At 35.9% G+C, this 27,546-nt stretch overlaps 1 protein-coding gene across 1 annotated transcript in view; it reads left to right on the top strand.

Annotated features, from left to right (window-relative positions):
- LOC145260460 (dynein axonemal intermediate chain 4-like) overlaps positions 1 to 27,546 on the top strand; it is a 160,170-nt gene that overhangs the window by 72,017 nt on the left and 60,607 nt on the right. Inside the window, exons 8-13 of the mRNA XM_080118537.1 lie at positions 1,001 to 1,064; positions 5,503 to 5,610; positions 7,903 to 8,015; positions 12,486 to 12,591; positions 16,013 to 16,152; positions 20,963 to 21,049. Coding sequence (XP_079974663.1) covers positions 1,001 to 1,064; positions 5,503 to 5,610; positions 7,903 to 8,015; positions 12,486 to 12,591; positions 16,013 to 16,152; positions 20,963 to 21,049 — 618 coding nt within the window. The remainder of the gene's footprint in view (positions 1 to 1,000; positions 1,065 to 5,502; positions 5,611 to 7,902; positions 8,016 to 12,485; positions 12,592 to 16,012; positions 16,153 to 20,962; positions 21,050 to 27,546) is intronic.

Here is a 27,546-nt window from a genome sequence, read left to right as displayed (position 1 = left end):
CCCCTCATCAATCTTTCACGATAAACACCCGCCTAGCTGAAACCACTGTCAAATATTTTCCCCACTCCTTATATGTGCCAAAATTAAAACGTAGATTCCATGAACAAAGCTTCTTTCTTAGAAGTGCACGCCTGTGGAACTCTCTTCTATTTGCCTGTTTCCCACCTGACTACAACTTGGATGTCTTCAAATCCAATGTAAACAAATTCCTGATGAACCGCCTCCTTAAGTAAGACACTTTATCAAATCTCCAACACTAACGTACTGTACACACAATAACCCTTATCCCCGAGTGGCTTCCGGGCCTTGATAAGTGGTGACTACCTTGTAAAAAAAAAAAAAAAAGAAAGATGTTTACCTTAAAAAACTTGTAAAAACACTATTTTCAACAACTTACATGGTTCGTGTAATCAACTCACTTTGCAGTTATGAGGATTATGGTATATATATATATATATATATGAACAAATGATTAATAAAACATGTTTAAAGACTTCTTGAAAAAGAGTTAAAAACATATTTAATTTAAAAAAAGGAAGCACAAGATAAGTGGATAGTCCTTAATCCGCGGAGTTTCGAAGAAATACTCTCCTTCTTATTATAAGCTCTATTCCTTTTCGGTTTTATTGAGCTTTTACATCTGGCTGAGTTTATTTTACTTGTAAATATTAACTCTTTAATATTTATAATATATTTTAAGTTTACCATTTTGATTACCTTGGTAAACTTATTGTAATTTTTATTTTATATATATATATATATATATATATATATATAGTGTCTTAGCAGAAGAGAGAAAGAAAAAAACTGGAAGGGAAAAAATGGAGAGAGAGAGTAATACTATAAAGAAAAGGGGAACAATCTTTAATAATATAAATAACAAATACAGACTTAGTACATTATAGGTTATCTAGTGACTGCTAAAATTTGGATAAGAAATCAAATTTTATCATTTGAACAGTGAAAGTTTTTCTATTGTTTCATTTACTTTATTCTTCAGAATACAGGAGTAATGGCTTCCAACTGGGACATGCATGATAGTTATGAAATACTCAGGAAAACAGGTAAATAAAATTTCTTTATCCAACACTTTGGAAATGTACGTACAATATTTTCGTTTATGTTCAGTTTTTTTCTTGAATAGTGTTTCCTTTGTTATTTTAAGCGTCTCCATCAATTTGCTGTTTTTATACCTCATCGTAATACAGCTTCTTATTCCAGCAGCTTCTTTCAAAATCTGCAATCTTGTGAAACTCTCTTCCAGCTGATTGTTTTCCTCCTACTTATATTCTTTTGTCTTTTCAAGAATCATCTTTTGTTCTTGTCAGCTTCTTTCATCGAGTGGCTTCAAACCTTGTCTGGCGTGATTTCCATAAAAAATAATAAAGATACTGTTTTTCTTTGATTAAGGAGGACAAAAGATCCATAATACTAGACTTTTGCCTTTTAACTTTAATTCTAACCAGAAATCACTGTATATCTGCCAATTTAAAGGCTTCAAAATCAATTTTTTATAATCACAAGGAAATTTCACATCAACTTACAAAATATTAATGAATATCTTTCTATGCCTATTCGTTTATAGTTCACTTCTTCTTCTTCTTCTTCTTCTTCTTCTTCTTCTTTTGTTTAACATCTGTTTTACATGTGTGCATTTGTTAGATGGTATTACGAATTTGACTTCTATCTTTGGTATTACGAATTTGACTCCTAAACAGCTATCATTGGCAAGATCTTTACTTATCTCTCTTTCTCTCATCCATTCTTATTACTTCCTCCTATGTTTTGTTTTGACCTTTTCCTGTGAACTGGACCTGTTACCTCAACTTTTTTACATTTACCAACCCAAAAACTATTATCCATTCTTTCAGCGTGACTAAACCAGCAAAGTCTCCTACTGCGCAATATTAATCTTCCTCTGAGGTCATTAGAACTAAGTTTGCATTTGAGTCTCACATTACACATCTGCCATATAATTATCCTGTAATTTCTTTTCATGCAACACATAACCTCAACCCTCACTAGCCAGGTTTCACTTCCCTACAACATCAGTCGGTAAAATAGAAAGTATTCACTTCATCATGACCATTGTATGTGAAAACGGAAATTGTGAACCAGTGTTAATCCCCCAAAATCTTCAATTATATTTTAGACCAATTTTTTTTGTTTTGACAAGCAATTTGTTTTCAACAATTGTGGGATTCTTGTCTAGAATTCCCCTTATATTAAAAAACAAAACTATTGTATGTATCTGTGACAAAACAAAAATATCATATTCCAAAAATCACATAAATTGATGAAGTAGTTCTATTTTTCGTAAAAAAAAAAAATTTTTTTAAATGATTAATGGGAATTTGTCGGCATTAGAACATAAATCTAGTAAGCATGAATTATTGTTGAGTTTTATTTCTTTGTTTTTTTTTAGATTATATTTCAAAATGGCACATGAAACGGTCCCTTCTCAGATACTCATAAAATTTGATTTTCATTATAAAAATAAAACTACTTGATCGATTTGTGTAATTTTTGGAATATGATATTTTCGTTTTGCCATGGATACATGCATCATACAGTCTTTTTGTTTTTTGAAATAGCGTGAATTCTGGACAAGAACAATTTGTTTGATTATTAACAATAAAATCAAACTGTTTTTTTTAGAATTGGAAATTAAAAAAAAATAATTTTAAGTATTTTTTTTAAATAATAAAATTAAACATTTTTTTACAATTGAAAAATCTTTTCATAGTTTTTGTTCGACAACTGATCTATTAACTGTTGTAAGTGAATGGATCTGTTGTTTTATGGATAATTCACGAGAGGATAGTGTCATTGTGCTTGCACGTTTCAAAGGCATTCAACAGTGTGGAGTATCCTGGTCTTCTACAAAAACTTTGAGGTTATGGTATTGATGGTATTGATGGTATTGATGTTCTTGTCTTTTCTTTCTGATCAAAGTTTGCAAGTAACTCTGGATGGTCTATCTTCATTTTTTCCCTATCAATACCGATGTTCCTCAGGATTCTATTCAAGGCCCAATACCAATTCTTCTCTATATAAATGACCTTCCAGAGAATATTATTAACAAAATTAATTTATGCTGATGAAAACATCCTTTGTTCTGGTATTGCTTCGTGCTCATCTTTCTCAGATCAGTTGAAATATGCAGTGTATCTAAAAGTTGATCTAGATTCAGTTATGGATTGGGATAAGAAATGGCTTGTTTCATTTAATTCTGTTAAGACTCAGCTATTGTCTTTTAATCGCAGGTGCGTCTCTTTTCTTCCCGAGATTTTTATGCATGGCTCTGCTCTCAATGAGAAATCAACTCTAAAACTTCTTGGTCTTTCTTTCTCATCAAATCTTTTTTGAAGTTCATATATTAAATCCATTGTGATTTCTGCTTCTCGTAAAATCAGTTTTTATCGCTCTAAACACTTTCTTACACCTGGGACTATTCTTTATCTCTACAAATCAAACCATGTATGGAGTATTGTTGTCATATTTGGGCTGGGGAATCGTTTCATTCAAAGGATTTTGATAAATTGCAGAAACGTATTTGTAATTTGATTGGCCCCACACTTATTTCTTCACTGCAACTCAATTGTCTGATCTGTTCCCTGCTTCCTTTGTTCCAGTTCGTTTAACTCGTTGATCTAGTGGTCTTCACTAATTCGCTGCTTTAATACCTTGTAATACAGTTTACTCTTCCAGTAGTTTCTTTTCAAGAACTGCAAGGTTGTGAAACTCTCTTTCTGCTCACTGTTTTCCTTCTCCCTACAGCCTTGGTCTTTTCCAGACTAAGGTCAATAGACATCTCCTGTCTTTGCAATAATCAGCTTTCGTTCTTGTTAGCTCCTTGCATTAAGTGGTTTCATGCCTTGTTTCAAGTTCTATTAAAGAATAAAAAATAAAATAAAACAGATTGAAGTGTCATAAATACGCTATGTTTTAGTTTAGCGGTCAAAGGGAGCGAACCGATGGTTTCTAAATTTTTCAGAGTAGTTTCCCTTGCGATGTTAACTCTATTTTTATAAAGTTAAATAGGTTATATGTACAGGATTCAATCCTAAAGTAATTAACTGATCATTATGAGTTTTATAACACAACTGCTGAGCGTAACGGTTCAAATGTGGGCTATGTTTATTTTAAGTTAGTTTTAAGTAAAGAGGTGAATGGTGGGGATGAAGATTTGTGAATTTTTTTTAGAAATTTTAACAATAGATAATAGGCATCAATTAATAAATATCTTAACTTTTTAAAATATTATTTTAAAGGGTTTTTAGCGTTTTTATTTCTTGGTACAACCTGCCATTTGAAAACGCAAATATTTCAAATTTGCATTGAATTTGATCCATAGTCATTCGATATTAAGCATGATTCTTTGAATTTCAGTTTTTTCTTAAGTTCCCTTAAGCTTAAGGTTAAATGTTAGTAATTTTCTATAATTATAACCATATAATGGATTCTGATAAAAATTAAAATAAGGATTCTAGTAATAAGGTTTAATATCATTCTATTTTAATTTGATCTGATTACTTTCACTGAAATGTGTAGCTTTAAATGATTCTGAAATAATATTTTTGTTTCTTTTTTCTGAGGTTGAGAAATTCTCCCAATTCACCGAAAGTCAAAAATTAATGAATCTAAAAAATTAAAAATGCTTTTCTTTTCTTTTTTTTTTCATGCATATTCACTCCAAACAAAGCAGATTACCGCTGGTGACATAAGGTATATCACTATTAGGGGGGGCATGCCTACTAAGACATTATGTATATGTCTGCATTACATTTGAATTTCTGTATATTAGTACAGTCGGGGAAGCAGGAAACAGGAATGGAATTACAAAGTCTAGCAGTTTGAGATAAGAAGCTATTAGGGTAGAAAGCTTTCAAGCATCTAGGGACTTTTACAGTGAAGGGGTGGGATTTTGCTGATTTCGGTTTATTTATGTTGAGGTGGTACAAGCGTTTTGAGTTCATTACAGCACATTTCATTAAAATACTTGGGAACCATTTGTTTTTCTAAATAAAATTTATGCCAATTTGAAACTCAAATTCAACCTGAATTCACCACAACCTTTGATTTAATGTCTGATTTTTGGGAGATGGGAGGATGGGTATGCCTGTGCCGTCCTCATCAAAATCCTAATCAACATGTTGCCGGTACAGCCTGTTAACATTATAGAGGGGACGGACAGGATGGTCTGCTTGTGTTATAGACGATCCCATCCCTGTTGTTAGTTAAATGAATTGAATGGTAGAAGGATTGAAAAGCAAAGGTCACATAATGATGATGAAAACATACCGATATATATATTAGTAAAAGAATGCAGATTTATTTACATAAATTTGCATGAGAAATATTAAGGATATAGATAAAAAAAATAAGAGTTCACTGAGAATAATATTTTTCAGCTTCTTTTGTTGATTTTTATTGGACTTATGTCTGAAAATCTGCAGTATTTATTTAGCAAATCTAATTTTGTTTCTTTTTTGAATTTAGGTTTCTCTGCTGAAACTGAATTGACCGAAGAAGATTTTCTTGAAAAAACTTCAGACACAAAAGTAAATTTAGATTCTGATGGCATACAAGACAAAGCAAAATCTGACGGTAAGGTAACAACCACTTTGCAAAATCCTTGATAAAGGAAAGAAAGGTGCTTTTGCAGTATGCAAATAGAGACGCAATTGAAAATCACAATTCCAAATAAAGTAACAGGAAAATTTTTTGATATTCTTACATATGAAGCAAAAATAGCTATCTATACCGAAAATTAGGAAAAACTATTAATTAGAATTTTAATTAAAAATAAAAGTCAGTTTTATGGTATTTTGCCCATCTGCTATTGATAAGAATGGAAATGCCATAAATCAGGGGGGATAACTCAGTTTGTCATTTAACCAAGCAATAATGAATGGTGGATTGACAAAATATGAAAACTGACTTTTATCTTGAATTAAAATTTTACTTGACAATCCTTTTGTTTGGTCAACATGTTTATTATTATTATTATTATTATTATTATTATTATTATTATTATTATTATTATTATTATCGCATGATACATAAGTATATCAAAGAATTTTATTTGGAATGCGATTTTCACTTGTGCTTCATATAGTATAAACATCAAGAAATGTTCAATAATGGCAAGTAAATAGGGATTTAAAAACATTTTTATTTCTTTAAATAAAAGTGTTGAGAGCTTTAAAAAAATTAAATTTTATGCAAGAAAAAATCTTTGAGATTGTCATTGGCATTCATCTGTCTAAGGAGACAATGGGGTTATGTATCTCAGATTAGTTCACTGGTGAATTGCAGCCTGTACAAGACACAGATGTAAGTGTTGCAGCTCTCTGCTACCTATCCTCTCCTCTCTGCTCATCTCTCCTCTCTTCACTTAGAGCATACTTTTGCAGCTCTTCTCCAGCGACAGCACTCCCAGCCTGTTAGGTCGATGTAACATAATCTCATGTGTTGCTTGCAGACATCCTTGTAGCAAAGGACAGGTCTACCTGCTGATCTCAAGCTGGTTGTGAGTTTACCATAAAGAATATGCGATCCTTCCATTACCCATTTGCCTGTCATGAAAACGCCACTAGAACCGCTTGGCTATTCCAGGTGAATGGATGATGCGAGGATCCCAAAGAATATTCTAATAATTAATGAGGTAAAATCTTCTATATATATAAAAGTGTGTATGTATGTATGTTCGCTTTTTGTGTATGTCTGTAAAAGGCTTTTTTCACTGGACTTCTTGGTCGGCTCATTCCTTCTTAAAACTTTTTATATCACGTCTAAATCATAATATCTACCAGTTAACAATGGGGGTCGCCTGTCTATTTAATTTGCTCGACTTTCAAAAGATAAATATTCCACATATTTGGATCGCCACATGTTGCTTTCACTTTTCAGTATAAAAACAGCGAAACTAGATTCGAACTGGATGTAATCGCCACCGTCGACTATCCTGCAGTAAAACAATTTGATCTCATTAAAAGCTGCGGAATAGAGTGATGTTCACGTTTTAATCACTCTTACATTACCTGTCGCTGTAACGCAGATGTTCAGGCTCAGCCTATGGGCCTCAAGGCTCCGGATTCGAGCCGACCTGTCACCAAGCACCTCCTTATTTATTTTTCCATTTTTAAAATGCCTGTTTTTTATCATTTTCTTATACTTAAACAGGGTTAAGTTTCCTTTTTGTTCTTCTTTACTCCCCCCCCCTAAACGCACACACCTACAAGCACCCTGGCAACGCCAGGTACCCCCCCTGTTAGTCTATTATAAAAGGAAAAAGTTATCTCCCCTTATTTTGTTCTTGCCAGTTTTGAACACAAAACTAATTTGGATTATTTGGGTTACTTCAACCAATGATATGTTTTATATGGATGGATTCCAACCCAGAAAACCTATATTCTTCTCCCTTAGTAAAAAACATCACTCTTGGAATATGAGGACTAAAGGACAAAATAAACAAAGCAAGACTTACGAGACCGATAAAAGTACAATGGACATAGTGAGACTATTGGGGAAGGGGGTGGGCAGAAGATGATCTTTCCAGAAAAAATGTCTTGATTCTTAGACATCAGATCTTTGTAAAAAAAGCGAACTATTTTATTGAGTTAGTTATTTCCAAAACCTATTAATGTATCATTCCTGTTATGTTAGCTGTCGATGTTTCCGAAATATTAATCTTTCCGAAATATTAATCTTTCAGAAATATTAACACGTCAAAAATATTAATGCTTCAGAAATATCAATATTTCAGAAATATTAACGGTCCAGTATAAAAATACAAATATTTATTTACAAAAAATAAAAGTGTATTTTAATATGGTTAGTTTATTTTATTTTATTGTATAAGTGGAAGGATTGAGATACTTTTTTCTTTTTTTCAAGGAGAGACTATGTATTTGTCAACTGCTTCTAGCCGTATATCTCAGAATTTACTCGTGAACTTAAATGATACATCAACGGAAGAACAGATGAAAAATGCAGAAAAAGTTTTGCAGGTAAAAGTTTTTTTTTTTGCTTTGCTATTTTCAACTGTGAAATATATTGTTTTCTTTGAAAATTTTTTGGTTTAAATGTAATGGCTATCATGTGAGTCTACGAGGAAAAGGAGTGAAAGTTGTTAGGTGTGTCATCCATTGAGGATTGAACCTGCTTACAAGATAGTATCTTGTTTTTTTTACTTCTAATGCTGAGAATTTGTTAATATTTTACATGGATAAATTCTTGTTGATATAAAGCGAGAAAGAATTTTCATCCCAAACGAAAACTTGATGTGATGAGTTTGAACTGCTTTGAGTGTTTTTAGAGAGAGAAAGAGAAAAAGAAAGTTTTTGCAGATACAAAACAAACTACTTTCAGCATTTTCTTTGCTTTTGATTTTTGAGATAATGGCAGATCCAAAGTTCAACCTGAAACTCATTCCTGTGTTTGACGGCTACGTCTGTGATGATTGGTTGGTTGGTTGTTTTTTTTATGGCATATCAACCCTTTTCGGGTTATTTAATGCCGAATCCAAAGATTTTGAAGAAAAATTTTTTTTAATAAAATATATTTGTTGTTTTCACGTTGGTTTCTATTTAACCCATAGTTGGGACCCTAACAGGTACTACCACTCCGGGTCAGAGTGGACCTGGGAGCAATGGTAATTAAAGGGTGGCTCTACACTCCCCAAAGCCCACAAGCTGAGGCCTCACCACTGGATATAGTTTAAGGTCATATCCAGGACCCCCATTGAGGGACTTTTACCCTCTGCATGGGGGCAGTCGGCGTATTCTAATGCCCCACTGACAGGGTCGGACGTCTGTGATGAACTGGGTTGAGTGGATGGTGCTCATGTCTTACTTGTATCATGTAAAGTAGATCAAATTATTTCAGTGTGACTAACAGGAGGCAATGTGGACATTTAGCAGCAGCTGACAGCGATAAGATTGATGTTGAGCTGATGAAAGCTGCGTGCATAGTGATTTTGTGAAAAACCCTTGTATAGCATACATTCCGCTGATAGAATCTTGTTTTTTTTTGTTTTTGTTAAATTTTATTTATTTATTTTATTTTTGTTTCTTGTTTTTTTTTGTCTTTATTTTTGTGCGCTGCAAATGAGTATTGTTTTGCACATGTGTTTTCTTCTTGAGATAGAGTAAGAATTTTCCTCCCACGGAATGTGAAAAGTTGACATGATAACGCGTTTGAACCACATTCAGCCTTCAGCAAAAAAAAAAAAAGATGGAGAAATGTTTTCAGATATGAAACACAAATTGTTGGCATTTTCCATGTTATTCTTTTTTTCTATAATGTCAGATCCAAAATTCGACCTGAAAATTATCCTTGAGTTTGATGGTTCTACATCTGTGGTAGATTGGATTGAGAGAGAGAGAGGAACTAACTTGTCACTTGTATGAAGTCAACAGATTCACTTAGTTATTCCGCCGCGACTAACAGCTGCTAAGTAACCATGATAAAAAAGCTGAAGTTGAGATGGCAAATGCTGCACTCTACAGAGCTTTTGTGATGGACATTTGTACAGCCTACAAATGTTTGACCACTTGGAAACTATTGGCAGGCAAGACAGTGGATGTCTTCTTTGTGACACTGGAAAAAAATGACCATTTTAACTGGATGGTTGCTAATGTGATGAAGATCAGGGTTCAATCCTTGATTAAGTCATACCAAAGACTTAAATAATGGTACTTAATGCCTTTGGTAAACACTCAGCATTATAAAGTGAGGATCAAGGAGTAATCCTGAAAAAAGAGTAGTGCCCTGTGCCATAGTGGATAAAGTATTAGGTTGGTGCAAAAATAATGTCGTTTTTTGATGTTCAACTTCAAAAGATCATAACTCCTTTCATAATAAACTTTAAATCGAAATAAGAACCATTAGAATTGGCGCATTTTTTTGCTAACGAGAAACAAGTTTATTCATCCCATTAGTATAGAAATCCGGAGTTCTGGAAGCGATGAAATCATCGAAGGCCAATTCGGCATCATCTTGGCTTTTGAAGCATTTTTCACACAGGAAGTTGTCAAGACGCTTGAAAAAAATAATTGGTGGGTGAGAGGTCCGGTGATTATGGTTGATGAGGCAGAGTCTCATAGCCCAATTCGTTCAGCTTCTGCAGGGTCAGTTGAGCAACATGCAGGCGAGTGTTGTCATGGAGGAGAATCGGTCCCTTCATATTGACCAATCTCGGGCACATACGCTGGAGCTTCTGGTGCATTTCATCAATTTGTCGGTAGTACTTCTCTGCCATAATCATTTTGCTCGGATTCAAAAAGCTGTGATGGATGAGTCCAGCCGCAAACCACCAAACAGTCACCATAACCTTTTTTTGGTACAATTTCGGTTTTGGAAAGTGTTGTGGAGCTTCTCTGGCATCCAAACACTGTGCTGAACATCACTGGTTGTTGTAGAGAATCCACATCTCATCACACGTCATAATTTACTCGAGAAATGGAGCGTTTTTGTTATACAGAAGGAGCTAAGAAGACACGTCAAAATGACGAGTTTTTTTAATATCGTTCAATTCATGCGGCACCCATATATCCAACTTTTTTGACTTCCCTATTTGCTTTAAATGATGAACAACTATTGAGTGGCCAACCTCAAGTTCAACAGCAACTTCTTGTGTGGTTTTGCAAGGATCGGCTTCAATTAAGGCCTTTAAATGTTTGTTATTAACCTTCATCTTCGAGGTTCTCATCACCATTGTGAAATTTCTTGAACCACCGTTGTGCCACATATTCATTAGTGGTTCCTAGGCTAAATACATCATTGATATCACGAACTCTCATGGCAACTTTTTGGCCTAGTTTGAACTGGAACAAGAAAATCGTGCGGATTTGAATTTTGCCCATGCTGTGAAAAAGCTTGCAAAAAAGATGAATAAAGAGATTGAGACCAATAACGAATAACATGATTTGATAGAAGCAAAAAACGCGCTTCAAAATGATATATAACATGACTATATATATATCACAATGAATTAATTCAGAAATCATATATAAATGTAACATATGTGAGAAAACGATATTGTTTTTGCACCAACCTAATATTTGGTAAAATTCAGTAGTAAATTAGACTCTTCTGGAGGTAGAAGGATCAATCCTTGGGGAGATACTCAAAATACAATTGCCAATTACATAGGACTTCTACTCAGTCATGATTGACAGAATAAGGTTACAATGACCAAAACATTGCAAAAATAACACTCAAGATAAGAACAGTGGTCTGAATAATTCAAATAATATGGATTATCAATCTTATCTCAAAAATTTGAAAACATAAATAAGTTAGTAAAAAAGTTAATTTGGAACAAAAAAATTAGATCCAATAGTTGAAATGTTTTTATTTTTGATTTTTAAACAAAGTGATGTTTGATCAACCTTGCTGGGGAACCATAAGATTAAATACTGTTTTGTTTTTAAATCCTTGAAACACTCTTTCATGGAAAACAATTGATGATCCCTACAATAATATGAAGACAATTAATGTTTAATAAATTCTTGGAAGCAAACAAATGAAGCAACTGCAAGAGATTAGTTCACTTATGAGCTAAGAAGAGCTTGGGACTAAAATATAGTTTTAAAAATTGAACTTCCAATACTATATATCTCTCTATATATTTATTTACTAATTAGTCACCATTTATCAAGCCCAATAGCCACTCGAGGATAAAAGTTAATGAGATAGATTGTCAGTTTAATGATGAAGAATATTACAAGATGATTGGAAATGTTGCATGAAAATTTGATTACTTAAGTTCGACAAATATGTGTTGACATGTCGCAGTTCTTCAGTAATATGACATTCTTGGAAAGAAACTTTGTTCATAAAAATTTTGTTTGATTGGAGTTCAGTCAAGCACCTTCCATATTTTTCAATTGTTGATATTTTAATAAAAACCCAAATTGCTTAAAATTGTAATTTAATTCAATTTTATTCCAAGCAGAAATAAAATGTAGAAAGGAAAGACAAGAAATCTCGTTCTAACATTTAAAAACATCTTTATTGAATATCTTCGTTAGTATGATTTGTATAGAGAAAAGAGTTGATCATAGAAAATGTTCCTGTGTGGAGACGTAGATTAAAGATTAGACAGGTTTGTTGAAAGAGAAAGAGTTCATATGTTTTTGTTGAAGTTATGGTCTATAACCATGATGGATTGCTTGTATTCACTGTTCAGTCGAACCCCAAGCCAGGTGAGTTCCGTTGAGACCCAAGAGAGAAGTTGAGGGCAACAGATTGTTGTTAGTCCAAGATCCAGAAAAAAAGAGAGAGAGTGCTTTAATGGTTTAACCTTTTATAAACTTGGCCATGTGACTGAGAGCTGGCTACTGATTGGACAAGCCAGGAAGGAAGTTTATTCAAAATCTCCAGCCATGAGAATTCACTTCTGCTTGTATTCATTGCAATCTTGTCTACTACAAATCTCGTTTGAAATAAAAATCTCCATTATTTGTCTTTTTCAGAATGCAAATTTCAAAAACGATCTTTTCATAATGGAACGCATCGTCAATCTGAATAGTTACCAGAATAAACTGGCGGATTATCGAGATCTTCCGATTATAAGTTTAGGTAAGCATTCTCTCTTTCAGTTAGGCAGGGGAATGAGTTGTTTAAATTGTATATTCATGCTTGAATGTCTGTTCTTTATTGAAGACATGAGGAGTATCCTATATTTTTACAAAGCTACCATTCGCCCACGAATGGAATATTGTTGCCACATTTACGTTCATGAATTTACCCCTAGTCTCTCCCTCTTAGATAGAGTTTAAAAAAGATTTTCCAACATGACTTCCTACAACACCAAAGCCAGCCTGATTGCTGCCATCTGCCGAGTATTTTGGATTGAAACAAATACACTGAGGACATTGCCAAGGCTGCTGTAAAGAAGGTGGGCCCCCTCTACTGTGCTAGAAAACTACTCGCACCAGAGAGTTTTCTATAACTCTACAAAGCTACCATTCATCCATGCATGGCATATTGTTACCATATCTAGGCTGATGCAGCCACCAATAGTCTCTAACTCTTAGACAGGGTTCGAGGGTTCAAAAAAGAATCGCTAACCTAATAAGTCATGTACTATCAACTAAACTCTAACCTCTGTCCCCTTATGCAATGTTGCATCTCCTGTTTTACAAATATTTTAATGGAATGTGCTCTGACGAGCCTGTAACACTTGTACCCCCTTGACGTAAATACCCCGACTAACCCGACAAGCTGCAAAATCCCATCCCTACACTGTAGAGATCCCTAGATGCTGAAAACCATTCTTAACAAAAGGAGAGGTGAGCTTCAAGTTCCCATTAACCATTTTGAAATTATTTTTTTTTTATAGAAATAAAACTACTTGATCAATCTACGTCATTTTTAGCATGCCATATTTTCTTTCCATCACGGGTATATACATTATAAAGAGTTTCCTTCATGTTTATTTATGGTGAGGGACATTGTGGACTAGTACAGGATGTTATAAATCTACAGAGTGGAACAATAAATTTGTCGCCCTCCTCTAAAGAAAAAAAAACACTACAGCTTTATTTTAAAACTGAAAAAAGTCAATTCACATAACTTGATTGTGTAGTAGAGCTCACATCTATTCAATGTAGAAGAGGAAAAGGCATCCCCTACTAGGCTACAAAGTCTATTTTGAACTCTATCAAGGTAGGATAAGCTACTTCTAGCAGCTTCTGCCCAGATGTGGCAACAGTACTCCATCCTTGGACATACTTGGCTCTTATATAGATAGAGAATTGCATCAGCAGTGAGATATCTACTGGATTGATAGAAAGATCCCACCATTTTTCCAGCAACCTTTTTTTTTTTTTTTTTTTTACACAGTGATCACCACTTATCAAGGCCCGGAAGCCACTCAGGGATAAGGGTTATTGCAAGTACATCACGTTAGTGAGGAGATTTTATGAAGTGTTTAATTAGGGGGGCGGTTCATTAGGAATTTGTTAACATTAGACTTGAAGACATCCAAGTTGTAGTCCGGAGGGAAGCAGGCAGACGGAACAGAGTTCCACAGGCGTGCAGTTCTAAGAAAGAAGCTTTGCTCATGAAATCCGCGTTTTGATTTAGGCACAGATATAGAGTGGGGGAAATTTTTCACAGTGGATTCAGCTAGACGGGTGTTTTTCGTGAAAGTTTGGCGAGGGGGGACCAGGGATTGGAGTTCAGACGAGCACCTGCCATGAAAATAACGATAAAACAAGGATAGGCTCGCAACGTCTCTTCTGTGGGAGAGGGGTTGCAGGGTAGAGAAAAGGGCATCCCCTACTAAACCACGAAGTCTATTTTGTACTCTGTCAAGGCATGATAGGCTGTTTTTAGCAGCTCCTGCCCAGATATGGCAACAGTATTCCATCCTTGGCCGTACTTGGCTTTTATATAGATAGAGAATTGCATCAGTAGTGAGATATCTTCTGGAGCGGTAGAAGAATCCCACCATCTTTCCTGCGACCTTGGCAACAGACTTGATGTACGTGTTCCATTTCAGATCAGGAGTAAAGGTCAAACCCAGAAGCTTGTCAAAACACGGGGCCTCACCCAGACGAGAGCCATCCATCACAATTGATGCCAGCTGGGGATCAGAGCGTTGATGATGTAAGGATAGGAGTTTGGTTTTAGATGCATTAAAGGTAACTAGCCACATCTTCCCCCACTGAACCACGCGCTCGAGATCAGAGGAGAGAGAATCCGAGAGAACTTTGTCATTTACAGCCTTTGATGTGTTGCCGTAGATGGTCGTGTCATCAGCATAGATGTCAACGAATGATTTAAGTATGTGTTTAGGGAGGTCATTGATGTAGATCAGGAAGAGAGTTGGGCCCAGGATTGACCCCTGAGGGACTCCAGCATTTATATTGCAGGCCTCCGATTTTTGTCCATCTACCACTACTCTTATGAGCCTATCGGAGAGAAATGATTGGCAACAGATTTGATGTACGTGTCCAGGAGTAAATGTTAGACCTAAATGTGTATCTCGACAATCTTATTGGTGAAGAACAACATTCCACCATTTGCTTATTTATTTCTGATTCATGCAAGGCCAAAATGTTTAGAATTTTGTTATTCTTTTGAACTGGTTTGAGGTGTTCTTCCCAAAAGTTGATTTTTTTTATTTTAAAAAAAGAGAGCAACAGATCAATATTTTCTCAGTACTCAATACTTCTCGAAGACTCACCAAAAATCTACCAAAAATCTACCAAAATCTATCCGCTGATATTGAGAAAATCTCTTTTAAAGTGGGTCACTTTGAAAACGTACATGTGAAAATACTCATATCCTTCATCTAATACTTCTTGCATAAGCATGGCCTACTGCTCTCTCAAAGGTATAACAAAAGCTTTTGAAGTTTGCTTTGTCAGACGAAAATCTGTGTCCAAGACTTCCCCCCCTCACCCACCCCAAGAAACAACAACAAAAAAAAAAAACAGTTGACCTAAAGTAACATTAATGGTGAGTGACTTTCTCATGAAATTCTAAAATGTAATTTTCAACTGATAAAGATTTTAGGAAACTACAAAAACCACTGTTAAGATATATCTGAAACATTGTGAAAATAACACCCAAAATAAGAATAAGTAATAATTCAAGACTTATCATTTAAATGCTGAATTCTATTGGAATTGACTGACAAACATATTTGTGCTGTCACTATTTTATAAGAAAGTACTTTAAAAATATATTATTTAATTATTGGAATTCTTTGAGATGAGTAATTTGTATATTTTTTTATTTAATAATTTGCGGACTATTATCCTCATCTTTAAGTTGTGTGTCACAATGTTTCGACTGACTCTTCCTCTGGCCTTCGTCAGGTGGTTAGCCGCGATGGGATAGGAATGCTCACGAAAGCCAAAGAAAAAGTTGTCCGCAACGCCATGAAACAACAACTTAAAGATGAGGATGATAGTCTGCACACAAATAAAAAGTCTTTTATTTGTTTGCATGCCTTTTGTGTTCAATTCACAACCAATGATTGTTTTAGTGCCTGAAAGTGATGTAATAAGCACCCAAGCGAAAGATTCTGCCTTAAGCACACCAAGTCTCTTCAAGCTGTGGTCATTTGCCTGTCCATTAACCAAAGGTCGGACGATCAATTGTATGGCATGGAATCCCAAAAATCCAGTAAGTTTAAACAGATTTTGTATTTCTTCTTTTAAATGTCCTTTCAAATGTGTATCGAAGCAACATCAGATTGATGTGGGTTTGCTGCATGGGTTATTTTTGATATTTATCGACTTCCTTGATGCAATCATGTCCGAGATTATACCATCTTCGATTCTCAACATCTGGGCAAATCAAACAGATGCAAGACAGTACCTGAACCCTTTGTTGAAAAAGATGGACAAAGATGGATGGTCACATTCAATTTTGCAAAGACTCCTAAGCAATCAACATTTTCTATACACAACATTGTGTAACTTCAAAACAGAAATTATAATCGGTACTGTGTGATTGAAAAATCGTTAAAAGCTGAGGAAATTAATTTTTTTCTAATGTAGTGTGTCTCGTTTGGGGGAACTAAATCTTCCCAACATTTAAAACCGGCCTAGTGTTTAACTGCCTCCATGAGGAGGCAAGTAAATAACTATTTTTTTCTAATTAATTTGCTTTTTTCTTTTCTTTTTTAAAAAAGTAATTTGGAATAAAATTCAGTTTAATTATATACTGACTTTTGTTTATTTTTCAAAAAAAAAAGAAGAAGAAATTAATAGTTTTCTAAACCTTTTTTTAAAGTTAGCATTCATTATCGACAACTGCTATTTTTTTTTGGAGGGGGTTAATAATTAGTTGTAATTCGTTTTTACTGTTAAAAAATTGAACTAGCCTAAAAGCAAACAAATGTTTGCTTTTTTTTACGTGTGACTGGTATTTATATATTTTGATTTTTTCATGTTTGCAAAAAAGTTTTTTTTACAAAGATTTTCTTATAACGACGAAAATCATGTTGCTCGAATGACATGCCTAAATATAGAATCAGCAAAAAAAGAAAAAAAACAAACAAAAAAGAAAACATTCTTAATCTGTCTCCTCACTGGGACAGAGTCGGTTTTAAATGTGAGAAAATCCAACTCTCCCTCTCTGATAGGCTTATAAGATTAGACGTTGATGGGCAAAAATCAATAACTCAACTGGGCTCAACTCTCTTCCTGATCCTCATCAATGATCTCCCAAATCACAATCTTAGATCATTCATAGACACTTATGCAGATGACACCCCAATCTATTTCAACACTTCAAAGGCAAGCAATGACTAAGACATTTTTGATTCTCTCTCTTCTGATCGTAAGAACGTGGTGCAATTGGGTAAAGAGGTGGCTGGTTAATTTTGATGCAGCGAAAACCAATCTTCTCTCCTTTCATCGTAATCACTCTAACCTCCATCATCCCCTAATTGAAATGAATGAATCTCGTCTTGGAGAAGCTTCATATCTTGAGATCTGAAATGGAACACATACATCAAATCTGTTGCCAAGGTTGCTGGAAAAATGGTTGGATCATTCTACCACTCCAGCAGGTATCTTACTGCAGATGCAATTCTCTACCCATATAAAAGCCAAGTACATCCAAGAGTGGAATACTGTTGCCACATCTGGGTAGGATAAGCTGCTTCTAGCAGCTTATCCTTTTTTTACATGGGGGTCACCACTTATCAAGGCCCGAAGGCCACTCAGGGATAAGGGTTATTGCGTGTACAGTAATCAATGAGATAGTATTGTAGTAATCATTAGTATTGGGGGTTTTGATAGAGTGTTTTACTTAAGGGGGCGGTTTGTTGGGAGTTTATTTATGTTGGACTTGAAGATGACCAAGTTGTAGTCAGGTGGGAAACAGGCAAGCGGCAGAGAGTTCCACTGGCGTGCTGTTCTAAGAAAGAAGCTTTGCTCATGGAATCTACGTTTGGATTTAGGCACAGATAAAGAGTGGGGAAAATTATTGACAGTAGTTTCAGCCAGACGGGTGTTTCTCGTGAAAGATTTGCGAGGGGGGACGAGGGATTGGAGCTCAGACTAGCACCTGCCATGGAAATAACGATAAAACAAAGACAGGCTTGCAACGTCTCTTCTGTGGGAGAGAGGTTGTAGGGAAGCGAAAAGGGCACCCCCCACTAAACCACAAAGTCTATTTTGTACTCTGTCAAGGCAAGATAGGCTGTTTTTAGCAGCTCCTGCCCAGATGTGGCAGCAGTACTCCATTCTTGGATGTACTTGGCTTTTATACAGATAAAGAATTATCCTGCCTTGACAGAATTCAAAGTAAACTTGGCAGCCTAGTGGGGGATACCCTTTTCTCTTTCCTGCAAACTCTTTCTCACAGAAGAGATATTGCGAGCCTGCTCTATTGTTATTTTCATGGCAAGTGCTTGACTGAGCTCCAATCTATGGTTCTCTCCTCTCACCAATCTTTCATAAAAACACTCATCCAGCCAAAATCACTATCAATAAATTCCCCCACTCTCTATCAGTGCCGAAACCTAAACATGGATTCTATGAATAAAGCTTCTTTTCTTAGAACTGTTCGCCTGAGGAACTCTGTTCCACTGGTCTTATTGCGTAGGGATGGGGTCATATTTAAAATGACGAGTACATGTTAATACAAGATAGACGATGATGAGAGAGAGAAGTGACATTTATAACATTTTACAGTTCTGTGGATTCGTATAACATATATTAGCGAGGAGAGAGGTGATCAGTTCTTTTTAACACAAAAGAGGGGAGGAGAGTTACATAAAGTTCATAATATTGATGAGGGAGACAAAGTTCATATAAGGATGTTTCACACATTACCTTTTGCTGTTGAATGATGACACGACACAGTTTTACAAAAACATGATAACTTCTTTATTATCAGATCGACCAGTCGAATGATGATGACGTCAAAGAATTCAAAGTCGTTCTACATGATTAAACGTTCTCCCTTCACTTCTAAAGGGACCCTCCTCTGATCATGTCAGCTCTGTCCGACTGACTCTGCTGACTGTTCGATCCGGACTCGACTGCCTCTGATCTTTGACTCAAATTAGCTCCTATATTGAGAATTCATTTTTGGTATGACGTCAAATGTGTGGCTTCAAAATGTTATTGACTCACGTGGCTTAAACATACGTGGCTCAGCACATGTTCCCAAACACACTTCTGCAGACAAAGAATTCTCACTAACCTATTTTTCAATATATTCAAATTGTATTGTTCATTATTTTTTTCAGCTGATCTTTTTAATTCACTTAAATCTTTTTTACAATATCGATTTCCAAAACAATACTTTTTTACAATATCTATTTCCAAAACAATATTTTTTTACAATATCGATTTCCAAAACAATATTTTTTTACAATATCGATTTCCAAAACAATAGCTACATTCTAACATTCTATTTTCCGAATCTATTCTGAACCTTGCTTGCACGGTTCGAATCTCGGTCTATCCTAACCCCATTTCCACTTATCTAATGTTCTTCTTACTTACAAGAAAAGGGGACCCTTTTTCTTGTAACAGTCTGCTTTCCAGCTTACTACAACATTGTCATCTTCAAGTCCAATGTAATCAAGTTCTTATTGAAATATCCTCGTAAATAATCTAATTATACTAAATTTACACCATAAACAATGACTACCATACACACATTAACCCTTATCCTCAAGTGGCCTCCGGGCCTTGATATGTGGTACCATTACAACAAGCGACCTTTTGTGCTCTAGAATTTCTTTTTCTCCATAGTCATCACTCGTCTTAACGAATGCACTTTTGCCAGGAATTCAATGACGCATGTCTGCTTCTGATACACGTTTCTCAGTCTCCTACCATCAATATCTGCAATAGGGAAATGAAACTTTCAGGTTATAAATGCATAAGTTCAGTCATCATAACAATGCAATTTACAGTCCCCTCTGATTCATTCGGACAGAATAAAAAATAGGAGGCATTACTTTTGGAACATTCCCGCTTGTATATTCCAAACATATCAAGTATACACGGTGGGACGATAAATTTGTTGCCTTAACAAAAAACAACACTTATAACTTTATTTTTAAAACTTCTATTGAAAAAATCAATTCAGGTAACTTGATTATGTAGTAGAGCTCACATCTATTCAATGTAGCCGCCTTCAGCCTCAATCATCGCCTCGATATGGCTCCATAATGGGGAGCATGCCTTTACCACAAGCACTGGTGGGAGCTTGGCGGATGACAGCAATCAGGCTGGCTTTGGTGTTATGGGAGGTCATGTTGGTGATGTTCTCAACGTATGACCAAATAAAGTAGTCCAGCAGGTTCAGGTCGGGGGAGGAGGAGAGCCAGTGATAAAAGGTTACAAAGTCGTAGCATTCCTTCTGAAGCCTAGATGATCTACAACAAAAAAGAAAACCGGTTTTCATCAAATGGAAATGGAATCATCTCGTCTTTTTTAGGGCGACAATTTTATCATTCCACCTTGTAGTAAACATATACATTTTACAGTTGACATCTATGGAAGAAAACAACATGCATTATACAAAGCAAGAAAATTTCATTTTACTTTAGAGAGTCAATATCGAACCTGGATATTCTTCATGTTGTGGGAGCCATGTAGTAAAAGCTGACAGCAGGTAATTCTTATACTCTCTGGTCCATTTCAGGGGACAATTAATGGGAAACAACCTGACCATGTCCAGAACTGGTACAACTAATAGAATCTGTTCTCTACAAGAACAAAAAAAAAGTGGAAATTAAATTCAACAAAGATTTGTTGCATCATTATATATAAAAAATATATTTGTTGCATCGTTATATATAAAAAATATATTTGTTGCATCGTTATATATAAAAAATATATTTGTTGCATCGTTATATATAAAAAATAGATTTGTTGCATCGTTATATATAAAAATAGATTTGTTGCATCGTTATATATAAAAAAAGTTTTACCTTGATTTTCTTTGTTTCTGTTTTTTGCAGAATTTGATTGCAGTTGGCTATGGGCAGTTGAAATACAAAAACCAAAAATCTGGTCTTGCGTGTTGCTGGTCTTTGAAAAACCCGGAGGTAAATTTGAAGAAGAAAGAATGTTTAATTTGTTAAATTTAAAGATAATTTCTGCAAATGCTTTTAAAGTTATTTGTGGATCATAGTGTTATATTACAAAACTGAGCGTATGGAAGCAAAAAAAAGCAATAAACGAAAAGGTTGAGTTTAAAGTAATTTTATTTAAAGTTAAAATGATCGTGAAACGAACTGCTTGGTGTGTCAGAATATTTCGGCGGCGGCAGTGGGATGTCAGTAGGAATGCTGGTTGGTGTTGATATGAACTCTGTGACAATCCGGTGTTATTGTCAGGCTAAGGTGGGGCGGCAATGACAGGATTGTAGCTCATGTGTTCTGGTGTCTATATATTAGACTAGTGGGGAGTACCCGGCGTTACCCAGGTGTTTAGAGGTGTGTTGTTGGAGGGGGTTTAGATCAAAACATGGCCGGGTGCTTGGAGGTGTAAAAGAAAAAAAAAGTTTTAGTAGGAAGGTAGGCTTGAACCCCGAAGCCTTGACGGTGGAAATGGACAAAATGCCAGACACCTAATCATCTCGGCCATGAGGGGAGAGAAAATGATAAGCGTGTTAAGTTAACTCGAAATTGACAGGTGCGAGGAAGTTAAGTTGCGTGATGTTTGACCTTGAAACATGAAGTAAGCAATGGCTGTTCAGCAGTTAAGATTTTGTATAGGACAGCTTTTACCCCCGTTTATTAGGGGAGTGTCTCGAAATGAAAGCAACTGTCTGATATGAAAAAATCCGACATCGACCAAACTGGAGACCACTCGAATCTAGTATACCGAAAAACTAAAGCAACACGCAGCGATCCAAATATGTGGAATATTTAACGTTTCAAAGTCGGGCAAATTAAATAGACAGGCGACCCCCATTGTTAACTCGCAGATATTATGATTTAGACGTGATATAAAAAGTTTTAAGAAAGAGCGCCCCCCCCCCCCCCGAGAAAACCCCGGAAAAAAGCCTTTTGCAGACATACACAAAAAGCGAACATACATACATACACACACACACACATTTTGCCTTTTATATATATAGACTAGCCTGGGTGCCCAGCATTGTCCGGGTGTTTGGAGGTGTGTGTTGAGCAAAAAAAACAGTGGTAGTAGGCAGGCAGGCTCGAACCCATACCGCGAAGAAGGAAAAGAACGTGAAAAAAAAAGTGACGTCTTTGCCATTGTGTCCATCGTCAAACCAGAAGATGTGAAGGTTAAAATTAAGGCTAGTCAATGGAAAATAGATGACTTTCGAAAATATTCGCGAAAAAAGCGACCCCTCCTTGTAGAAAAGTGCCCAGTTGAGAGTTTTTCAATATTTGTCATCCGAATCGCTGAGCTTCAAAATAATGCCGATCTCGTGAAAATCCGTCGCTTCTGTCAAAAGTTTTAGACAGGCTTACATACATATATTTAAACAGATAAAACAGATTTATATAATACTAGCGGGGGTACCCGGCGTTGCCCGGATGTTTGTAGGTGTGTGTGATGTTAAATAAAAAAGAAACCGGGGAGTGGGGAGGAATAGAATCGAACCCGAAGCCCTGAGGCGAGGTTTGAAAATAAAATCGGCCAGCCAGAATGAGTTACTGAACCAAATTGACAGGTCCGCGCCCGGAAGTCGTCAAGCTTTATGACGATGACGACGTCAATGACCAGGTTTATTTGTTATAAGCGAAGTAAAAAAAGAAAACAACGTTTTAATTAAGCAGAGGGTGGGGAGGGGTAATCAAAACATTGAAAAAAAAACACATAAAAAACTAACGTAAGGCAAACGAACGATGAAAACAGAAAAACGAACACGTGAAAAATGGCTTAAATAAGCCTGTTTCGATATTAAAATTTAAAAAATCGGTAGGTACCTGGGTGTTTTTGGGTGTTGCTAAGAATAAGCAAAGTAAAAAAAAAAAGCAGAAAAACGAACGTTACGTGAAAAATGGCTTAAATAACACTGGTTCAATATTTAAATTTAAAAAATCGAAAAAAAAAAAATCTCACACCACGATTCGAACCCAAAACGTTTAGCTAATGAACCAAGGCCTTAACCAACTCAGCTAACGCGACATATATGAAATTTGTTCGGTTTTTCAACTATTTAAAGTAAATCAGGTCACGACGTCATCTGATGCATGCGTAGAATCGGTCATTGTCACAAGAGGACCATTTTTGTTGACCACCCCCTGTCGAAAATTGTCGATTTCGGAGTGAAAAAGTTAACGTTCTTGGCCAATTTTTTGATATTTTTCGAGCAAAGGATGGAGCTTTGATGTGATACCGAGTTTGTGAATTTTCGTTGTGTCTGTCGAAAGTTTTCAGCAGACATCCAAACATACACACATACATACATACATACATACATTTCCGCTTTTATATATATAGACTAGCGGGGGAGGTATCCGGCGTTGCCCGGGTGTTTGGAGGTGTGTGTGCTTGGTCAGGGGTGGGGGGTGGTAATCAAAACATAAGAATAAGCGAAGTAAAAAAAAACTAACGTAAGGATAATGAACGATACAGAAAACGCAAAACAGAAAAACGAATGTTAAAAAAAAAAAACCATGTGAAAAATGGCTTAAATAACCCTGCTTCGGGGGTTACCCGACGTTGCCCAGGTGTTTTTGGGTGTGTGTGGTCGGAGGGGGTTGGGGTTTTTAATGAAAACCTAAGAATAAGCGAAGTAAAAAAAACCCAGAAAAATCTGAAAAACATGTGAAAATTGGCTTAAATAACCCTGCTTGAATATTAAAATTTAAAAAATTGAATAAAAAAAAGACATCTCACACCACGATTCGAACCCAAAACGTTTAGGTAATGAGGCCGTGCTCTAACAAACTGAGCTAAGACGACGTCTACAAAATTGTGTTGCTTTTTCAAATATTTAAAGAAAATCAGGTTACGACATCGTATGACGCATGCGAAGAAGTGGAATCGTCATGAAAGGAGGGTTTTTGCTGCCCCCCCCCACCGAAGAAAACTGAGCATTTTAGGGTGAAGGAATTAACGTTTTTGGCCAATTTTTCGATATTTGTCGGGCGAAGGTTGGAAGTTGAAAATGATATCAATCTGGTGAAAATCCGTGACTCATATCGAAAGTTTTTGCAAGACATACACACACACATACATACATACAAACACACATTTTCGCTTTTTTAGACTAGCGAGGGGTACCCGGCGTTGCCCGGGTGTTTGTAGGGGTGTGTGGTGTTAAATAAAAAAGAAACCGGGGGGGGGGTAGGATTGAAGCCGAACCTCTGAGGCGAAGTTTGAAAATAAAATCGGCCAGCCAGAAGTGAAAGATGTTTGAAAGTCGTTGAGCATTACGACGACGATGACGATGTAAGCATTGTTATAAGCGAAGTAAGAAAAGAAAACAAAGTTTTAATTAAGCGGGGGTGGGGGTAAAACACAAATTAAAACAGAAAAACGAACGAACGTTACGTGAAAAATGGCTTAAATAATACAGGGTTCAATATTTAAATGAAAAAATCGAAAAAAAAAAAGAAGACATCTCACACCACGATTTAAACCCAAAACGTTTAGATAATGAACCAGCCCTTAACTACCTACGCTAAAGTGGCGTATATAAAGTTTGTTCGGTTTATCAACTATTTAAAGTAAATCAGGTCACGACGTCATGACGTCATCTGACGCATGCGTTGTTGACCCTCCCCCCTGTCGAATCTGTCTAGACATCTCTCTCTCTCTCTCTGTCTCTCTCTCTCTCTCTCTCTCTCTCTCTCTCTCTCTCACTTCATCTCCCTTACTCTAAAGACTGGAAAATGGCGTCTGGCTGTTTTTATTTTTAAAAACTTTGTTAATATTTTTTGTAAGCATATTTTTTTTTTTACTTCACATGTTTGACTTATTATTTTTCGTTTAACTATCGAGTCTAACTATTTTGAATGTGGTAATAACTTTGGTAACGTTGCCATAGCGTAGAAGTTCATAGTTTAGCTTTAATTAATTTTTTTTACCGATAACAACATTTGTAAATTGTAAATTAAGACTGCCATTAGAGCTTGCTGACGTCAAGATCACGTGACATGACTCAGCAAGTTTTAAATACAAGTTGACCCAAAATAAACAGCCGCGTGTATACTTTATGTAGAAGAGTTAGTGGCCGTATTTTTCGGGGCAGTTATAAATCACTTTAAAAATATGTAATGTTTAACATAAATATGTCACTTTTTTGGGGGGGCCCCCCCTGCAGAAAATCGATCAGTTGACGCACTTCTGATGGTCACTTTGGGCCAATTTTTCGATAATTGTCGTATGGAACGTGGGGCTTTCATATGAGACCAAGTTTGTGAATTTTTGTTGTGTCTGTCGAAAGTTTTTAGCAGACACACAAACATACACACAAACAAACACACATACATTTTCGCTTTTATATATATAGACTAGCGGTGGGGGGGGTACCCGGCATTGCCCGGGTGTTTCGAGGTGTTTGTGCTCGGGCGGATGTGGGGGGGGGTGTTTATCAAAATATAAGAATAAGCGAAGTAAATATTTTAAAAAAACAAAAAAACTAACGTAAGGCAAACGAACGATGTTAAATGTAAAAATTGGAAAAACAAAAAAAGAAAAGGCGAAACAGAAAAACAAACGTTAAAACTTCTTTAAGAAATCTGAAAAATAAAAACCAAAAAAACATGTTAAAAATGGCTTAAATAACCCTGTTTCAATATTAAAATTTAAAAAATCGAAAAAAAAAGACACCTCACACCACGAGTCGAACCCAAAACCTTTAGATAATGAGGCCGCGCTCTAAGCAGCTGAGCTAAGATAACGTCGACAAAATTAGATAATTTTTAAAAATTTAAACTAAACCATGTTCTGATGTCATATGACGCATGCGTAGAAGCGAACTTGTCATGAGAGGATGGTTTTTGCTGACCCCTCCCTGTAGAAAACTGATGATTTTAGGGTGAAGAAATTAATGTTTTTGGCCAATTTTTCGATATTTGTCGGGCAAAGGTTAGAAGTTTAAAATGATACTAATCTCGTGAAAATCCGTGACCCGTATCGAAAGTTTTTGTGAGACATACAAACACACATACATATATACAAACATACATACACACATTTTCACTTTTATATGGATAGACTAGTGGGGGCTACCCAGCGTTGCTCGAGTGTTTTGGAGGTAAATCAAAACTCCGGGGGTGGGGGGTAAAATAAAAAAAAAGTTTTGGTAGGTGAGTATGAGGATCGAACCCGAACCCTTGAGGCAAAGTTGGAAATTAAAGTGTGAAAAAGAAAACATGCGACGTTAACTATTGGGCCACCGCAACATACTAACGGAAACACGTTTGAATTTATTTAATTACTTAGGATTTGCAGGTGCACGTTTTAATGTCTTAATGAGGTCAACTTTGACTGTGGGGTTTTTATTTTTATTTTCCCAAGATGTTTGAAGCGGGGAACCAGCTCCCCTTGTCCAATTTGAATAGCAATTGTTTGATATAAGGAAAATATTTCCACATTGATCAAAGCTGATTGCTTTCGGACATTTCCGGCGATGCGACTGGAAATATACCGCCAGAATTAATGTCGCTTTTATTATAGGAAAAAGCCTAATCCACATGCGGTGAGCGAAAACTGTTGAATATTGATCTTCCCGAAGTCGAGCAAATGAAATAGACAGGTGTGAGATCTGTTGTTAACTCGGAGATATAAGGATTTATATGTGATATAAAAAGTTTTAAGAAGTTGTGAGCCGACCGAGCCCTTCTCTAAAAAAAGCCTTTCTTGGACATACACACATTTTCGCTTTTATATATATAGACTAGCGGGGGGTACCCGGTGTTGCTCGGGTGTTTGGTGGTGTGTGTGGTTTTGGGTAAATTGAGGCGCAGTGGGAAAATAATAAAGTGTGAAAAAAAACGTGCAATGTTAACCGTTCGCCGACCAAGAAATAGTAACGGAAAGATGTTTGAATTGACAGGTGCCCGCAATAAAGTTAACTCCGTTACTTCTATTAATGAGGTCAAATAGAAGTAACGGAGTTAACATTTACTGCGGGTTTTTTTTTGGGTTTATTTACTCAACTTTTTGGTTTGCTTACTCAACATTGGCTGGTCTTGTTTCCCCAAGATGTTGGGGAGAAACCAGCTCCCCATAAAAAGGCAATTGTCCAAATCGAATAGCAATCGTCTGATATAAGGATTTTCCTTGCATTAAAGCTGATTGTTTCTGGACGCTCCTGGCGCGATTGCCGAGAACAGTGTCTAAGCGTTGGATTAGTTTCACTTTTTATACAAAAAAGCCGAATCAACACGTGAGAAGCCAAAGTAGCAATAATTTTGTAAAAGTCGACGTAAATAAATCTAGATGCGACGCGCGTTCCGAAATCCTAGATATTATTATCTAGGGGGTATATAAACACTTCTAAGCGATAGTAACGACCTCAGGACCGTCGGCGAAAAAAGCCTTTTTTGGACCTACAAAAACGCGCGCGCCGCATTTGCCATTTATATATATAGACTAGCGAGGGTACCCGGCG

Source organism: Euprymna scolopes, chromosome 3 (assembly GCF_053919585.1).
Source record: "Euprymna scolopes isolate OS-2025 chromosome 3, ASM5391958v1, whole genome shotgun sequence".
Lineage (NCBI taxonomy): Eukaryota > Metazoa > Mollusca > Cephalopoda > Sepiida > Sepiolidae > Euprymna > Euprymna scolopes.
The sequence above is the reverse complement of the archived record's forward strand: the minus strand, read 5'-3'. Positions and strand labels throughout refer to the sequence as shown.